The sequence below is a fragment of the Malurus melanocephalus genome, unplaced genomic scaffold (genome assembly GCF_030028575.1).
Source record: "Malurus melanocephalus ecotype Western Australia unplaced genomic scaffold, MMel_1.1 scaffold_10, whole genome shotgun sequence".
Taxonomy (NCBI): Eukaryota; Metazoa; Chordata; class Aves; order Passeriformes; family Maluridae; genus Malurus; species Malurus melanocephalus.
The window spans coordinates 5,100,952-5,107,239 of record NW_026623242.1 but is presented as its reverse complement, the minus strand read 5'-3'; the positions used below and the strand labels follow the sequence as shown (position 1 = coordinate 5,107,239).

General features: G+C 46.0%; 1 protein-coding gene across 5 annotated transcripts in view; it reads left to right on the top strand.

Annotated features, from left to right (window-relative positions):
- The first annotated feature begins 442 nt into the window (after positions 1-442).
- Positions 443-6,288, top strand: part of KCNC2 (potassium voltage-gated channel subfamily C member 2) — a 96,904-nt gene continuing 91,058 nt past the window's right edge. For 2 of the 5 annotated variants that reach the window (XM_057377961.1, XM_057377970.1), the window contains exon 1: positions 443-1,211. In XM_057377961.1, the coding sequence (XP_057233944.1) occupies positions 579-1,211 (633 nt within the window). In that variant the 5' untranslated portion in view covers positions 443-578. The remainder of the gene's footprint in view (positions 1,212-6,288) is intronic. The other 3 variants (XM_057377938.1, XM_057377955.1, XM_057377946.1) reach the window with 2 other exon arrangements.

The window sequence follows — 6,288 nt, the reverse complement described above, 5'->3', positions numbered from 1 at the left end:
GTGGGGGGAAGAGAAAAATATCTATGCCTTCTTTTTTCCCCCTCATTAAGCTGTTAGGATAATATAAGATAGATGCCCATTAAATAATTAACCGCACACTTTCTGTTCCATCAGCTCGGTTCGCAGAGCCCCGCGAGGGAGAAGGGGGTGGGGACGGTGGCGGATCCGTACGCGGGAGAAGCAGCAGCAGTGCCATTTCAGTAGCCTGCTTCCAGGGGAAGCGGGAGACAGCCCGGAGCTSTGCCCGGAGCGGGCAGGCGGCACAGCCCGAGTGTGCGGAGCTGGCCGGCGGCGGGTRGCGGGGCGGGCCGAGCCGGGAGGGCTCTCCGCGGAGAGCGGGTCCACGGGAGATCTTAGGGATGGCGGGGTCTGGGACAGGCCGACCGCGGCGAATAGTCCTCCTACCGTGGTGCCTGGGGGGCTTCTCCTCGATTTCTTCTGTTTGCGTTTAAGGCAGAAGCTCGTCCCCCGCGGACCTGCCGGCGACCGGCTGCCCCCCGCCCAGCGACCGGCGCGCCCTCCTCCCAATCGCCGCCACCGCCTCCCGCGCTCTCCCCAGTCATGTCCCACCCGGAGCGATGGGGAAGCTCGAGGACAACGAGAGGGTGATCCTCAACGTGGGGGGCACGCGGCACGAGACCTACCGCAGCACCCTGAAGACCCTGCCGGGGACCCGCCTGGCTCTGCTCGCCTGCGAGTCCCAGAGCGAGTCCCCGGGCGGCGAGGAACCGCCGCCGCCGCCCAACCCGCCGCCGCCGCCGGCGGGAGGCTGCCCGGAGCCCGGCAGCGGCTGCAGCCCCCGGGGCAGCGGCGGCGCCAGCGAGTTTTTCTTCGACCGGCACCCGGGGGTCTTCGCCTATGTACTCAACTACTACCGCACCGGCAAGCTGCACTGCCCCGCCGACGTCTGCGGGCCGCTCTTCGAGGAGGAGCTGGCCTTCTGGGGCATCGACGAGACCGACGTGGAGCCCTGCTGCTGGATGACCTATCGCCAGCACCGCGACGCCGAGGAGGCCCTCGACATCTTCGAGGCGCCCGACCTGCTGACGGGCGAGCCGCCCCCCGACGGCGACGACGACGACCTGGCCGCCAAGAGACTGGGCATCGAGGACGTGGGGGCGGCCAACGAGGGCAAGGGCGGGCGCTGGCGGCGGCTGCAGCCCCGTGTCTGGGCTCTCTTCGAGGACCCTTACTCCTCCCGCGCCGCCAGGGTAAGCGCCGCCGGCGGCGCTCCCACCGGGGGCTGGGGAGGCCGAGGGGCGGCCGGGGGCCCCTGAGCGGGAGTCGGCATCACGGGGAAGCTCGCCCCGCTTGGGCTGTGCGCTCACAAGCTATGCTTCTGTGGGCCCCTGCCAGGTGGGACACTGGTCCACGTGGGGTGGTGATGCTTGTCCCCTCCACATCTGCAGGCAGTGTCAGGCAGCACGGGGGTCCCGCTGCACCAGCATTMTCCCTTGGGACTGTGCATGGGGTGYGGTGGGAGCTGTGCCCCRAGAAGCCTGCAAGGGAGCTGGGGTGACCCCCTGGGGCTGTGGAGGGGTGACTCACTGATGGACCTATTTGTGTGTGGGTGTGAGCAGGAACAGCCCCAGGGCACCTTCATCCTCCCTGAGCTCCTGCGTGGAGGTGCGTTGGGGCCGGGGGAGATGGCCTGAGGTCTCGCGTTTGGGGTCAGGTGGTGACGGATGACACAGGAGAGCGACCTCAGCCCTTTCTCAGCTTTGCTCTGTCTGCACTGGTAGGTGATTCGGGTTCAACAAAGTAAATATGACAGGGGGTCACCCTGGCTCTTCCTCCATTGATTTCTCAGGGTGACCCTGACTGGCTCAGGCACTGAGGGTCTGGGGACAAGACAGTAAGTGATCATAATGACTTTCTGTTATTTAGATAGGAGTTTTAGATTTTGATGCTCATGACTTTATACTTTGATGACTTGGATTTTAGTTCTATCATTTTATTGTAGTTGTCAGTGGTGATACAGGTTCACTTTCAAACCCAGGGCTTTGAAGCAAACAAATGGTTGCAATTCCTTTGAATTTGCAGTGGTATCTCCAATTTAACTAGAAGAGCAACCACCAGCAAATCCTCCCTGCAATACGRGACAGAACTTGCAATGGGAAATGTTTGATTATAAAATAGCAATGAGTATGTTGTAGCATATTTATCAGGATTTCCACAAAGTATTCAGAGCTAGAGCTCATTCTGCAAAAAGTGCAGTTATGGTTGGTGTAATCTCCTGTTCAGTTCCACTTATTTCCCTGGTAGTCTCATGGATGTGTGCATAAGTGTGTRCTTTAGTGACTTCTGGAATTGGCATGATGCAGTTTCTGCCCGCTCACCCCATGAGCTTAGTGAGGTAAGTTAAACAGAAAGTAAAAGTCATCGCAGTTGTTACTGTCACTTGCTGAGTGCCAATGTTTATGTTTTTGAAGGTTGCCTACCAGTATGCTTTTCCTTGACAGCTGGCTCCACTTGATTCTTAAAATACGTTTTTAATAAAGAATGGGTTCTGAAGAAAAGCTACCAGAAGTGTCTCTTTGCTCATCAGTGACATACCCACATCTCGCGTCTTAGCTGTCTGAATTCTAAAGAAAATTTGGCTGTCAGTTACCTGACAAACTGTAGTGTATGCAGCAATTGCCCTGCATGTTTTCTTTCACCTACTGCCTAGTGCAGAATTACTGACAGTGTCAAAACTGTGGCTTTTACGATAGAGAATCTTTCTGCTCAACTTTGCTGGAGAACTGAGAAGTGCGGAGTACGTGTTGAACGGAAGATACCAGGAGAAGTAGGAAGGTAGCATGCTGTTGCATCCTGGACTTGCAGTTGGATTTTGAGCCTAGCCTTTGACAGAACCTGTAGGCACTTCCTTTCCAAATTTTCCATCTGTAYTAGATCATCCTGAAGCAGTAAGTGGCTTGGGTAATGGTATTTCAAGTTTGCGAAATGAATACTATAATTAACAGAATAGTAGGAAATTGCAACACGGCAATATTAATATCTTATTTACATTTTTATAACTTAGAAACTGGTTTAAAATACTTTATTCTGATTTCAAACCCAGGCAGCCTGAGTAAGGCAGTGTCAGAACCATAGCAACAGCGTGTAAATCTGTATTTTCGTTTTCTAAAGATCTGTACTTGATCTTTTGGTAGAGAGACAATTTTGAGAATTTCTGGCGAGTTTTAAAGCATTAAAGTGAATTTGTATTTAAGGACTGGCATGCACTTAGTAAGCACACTTGAATTCAGTAATTTAAGGTGATGGTAACCTTAGTTTAGAACTGAGACAGTACGTTTTTCCACACCTGAAACAAGAGCTGTTACTTTCTGACTATTCTGGCAAATACACTCCTGTTTTATGTCAGCTGAGATGATGACTAACTCTAAAAACATTTGAGTGAAATCCTGGCCTTACTGAAATCAAGACAAAACTCTGTGAACATCAATCTTTGCCTCACAGTGTTAGTTACTGACTCATACACCACTTAGGTTATGGTGGGGCTTCTTAGTGGTAAACTTTCCTTRGAACTATGATCATCATTTCCTTTTAGCATTATTGATTTAGATTCACTAGTGTCTTTTTTGGGAACTACAATGCTTATAAAGATGGGATATTTTCTGTTAATGAAATGGTACTTAATATTTGTGATTTTCTWTATTCTAAACTGTGATCTCTAAAAATAGAAATTTATAGAAATTCAAATATAAGTTGCCATGGTAACCTCTTTGGGGATAGTGCACGCACAAGATTATTCTAGCAAGACCATCCAGTGATGTTATATAAATAGTGGAACTAGTTTGTTGACAAGAAGGTTTACTTTATTTGAGATGCTAAAAAAATTCTACTTTCTAGTGCAGGCAATTTGATAGATAACGACATCTGCTAAACACTGGGCTTGTAAATATAAAATGCAATCCATGTATATATGATTGCTTTGAAACCTGCAACACTTTCTTTGTTTTCCCAAGTTCCGGAGTAAGGTCTGAATGTTATTTCTGTTTTCATATTATCGTTTTGGATTTCMTAGGCTGTGAAATGAAATTAAAGAGTACAGCCTTACTCCTTCTGTTCTGTGCTTAATGGAATGATCATTCACAAAAGGCTATTTGACAGAATGCTGTTACATAGATATGAAAAGCTGCTGGCATAAGGTACTGTCATAGGCAAAGAAGTCGCTGGGCAACTGAATGTTTCAGTGTGTTTGTTTGRACACCTCTGAAACAGACACGTGATTCTTAACCTGACTAGGACATATGCACTGTTTTGCTAGTTAATATCTGTGAGTGATTTTGGTGTCCAGTGGTTCATAAGTGACAGGTGCTTGCTTTGGTAAAGTGCAAAGATACATCTAAGTAGTTCGTAAGAAAGTACGAGAGGCAATATTAAGTGCTGAGTTAAAAAAGTGTCTGCAGATGTCCAGCGGGAACTGGAATGTCAGTGCTCATCTCAGATACCATATTTCAAACTAATTACCTTTAAAGCCTTTCTACTTTTGAATAATAGTTGAAAAATGCTGTTTAAAGAGGTAATTAGTGTTTGTCATTGATTTTTCCTAAGGATTATGRGTTACTCCTGTACTGAGTGCAGGGATTCACCAAGTCTATAGCTATATACCCTTAAAGGTTTGAGAAGACTGTAAATCTCTTCATGGGTAARGAGACAGCTCCTGCCAAGTTGGGGAGTTAAGCAGTGCAGGAGTCAGCGTGGCCCAGGACACTTGAGCTGGCACTCGGGTTCACAGCAGCTGAAGGAAAATTGCACAACTCTTTTGCCAAGGATTTTATCTCTAGGAAAGATCATAATTACTTAGTTTACAAGAAAATATAAATCCTAATTAGCAAGTATTTCTCAAGTTTGCTGTAAGTAAATACTCACTGCAATGCAAATAAACCCACAAATGCCTTGCAGTCTAGGCATCAAGATACTTACATCTTGGAAGTGTTCTTAAAAATACTGATGCTGCTTCATGGTAGCATGGATAGCTGTATTTGAGCAGTGGGTGGTATTACTGAAGGGAAGTACAAAGTTCCCATCTAGTGCTTGACATGATGTTAAATTGTGAGATTCCTGTCAGCGTCCCTCTGCATATACACCAGCTTTGAATATTCGGTGAGGTGATGAATCAGCTAAAGTGAGTGAGATGGGAGAGGGGAAAAATAGAATTTTATAGATTCCCTCAAGAGACTAAAGATACAGAAATTATGTTGGAGAACATTCTTATCAGAGATAACTTACATCTTTATTTGGTGGCTTGCTTACATTTTCTCCAGGTACCTGTTTTGATACCTGTCAAGAAAGCCTTGATTTATGAAGCCTGTCATGTACTATGAATGACTGAAGTGAGTTATATTTTTAGGGCCTTGCCTGTTTTGATGCAAGACAGCTTTTATTTATGGTGGAAACAACACTGCTGCAGTAGTCTGAAATACTGTGAATGGAGTGGTGAAGGTAGATTAATCTAAGAATATATGTTTATATGTTAATCGTGAATAGCAAAGGTTTTCTTTCTTAACAAATAGGAAGCCCTTTAATACATAAGTGGAAATCTTCACTCTGTCTTTTATTCAATGAAAAAAGCAGGTATACTTTAGATTTTTCCATTCAGTTATTAGGCAGTCATCTGTTCGAAAATAGAAAAAAAAATAGCTAAGATTGATACAGAAACTTCAAAGAGGGTGTTCCTTTTGTTGGTAATCAAAGCACTGAATTTATTTGTAAATGAGAAWATAGTTAATTACATTAAATTGGTGAAAACCAATTTTTCCTGAAACATTTATACTATGGGAACTGTCTTTTTTAAAGACACATTAAGATGTGTTCCTAATGACGAAAGTCACAATACATTACTGTTACAGGTATTCATACGCTCTGTAGCTTCATGTATGCATGGCTGACTAAATCACATTGTAAGTAAGTATTATTAATTTACTTCTGGCATGCTGGCTTTTAAAAGTCTTAGTTGGAAATTCTAGCTTAAGGTATGCAACATAAACTAGCTTTATCTACCTTAAGTGTAGATGATGTGTGATGATACTGGCATATCCGTGAGGTAAAATCAGCAAGATTTCTGCCTTCCTAACTTCTGCCTCTTCCTCTACAGCTGTTCTGCCTGATGCTGCTAGTGTTTCCATGGAAACAAGCCAGCTCTTGGCTTCCTCTTCCCATTGAAAACAGCCTTCTCACTGTCACTTAYTCATCTGGGAAAAGGATTTTGTCATGGCTCTGACATAAATGGCACAGTGATGATCTATCCTATCATTTCAGAAATAGATGCTATTAGGTATG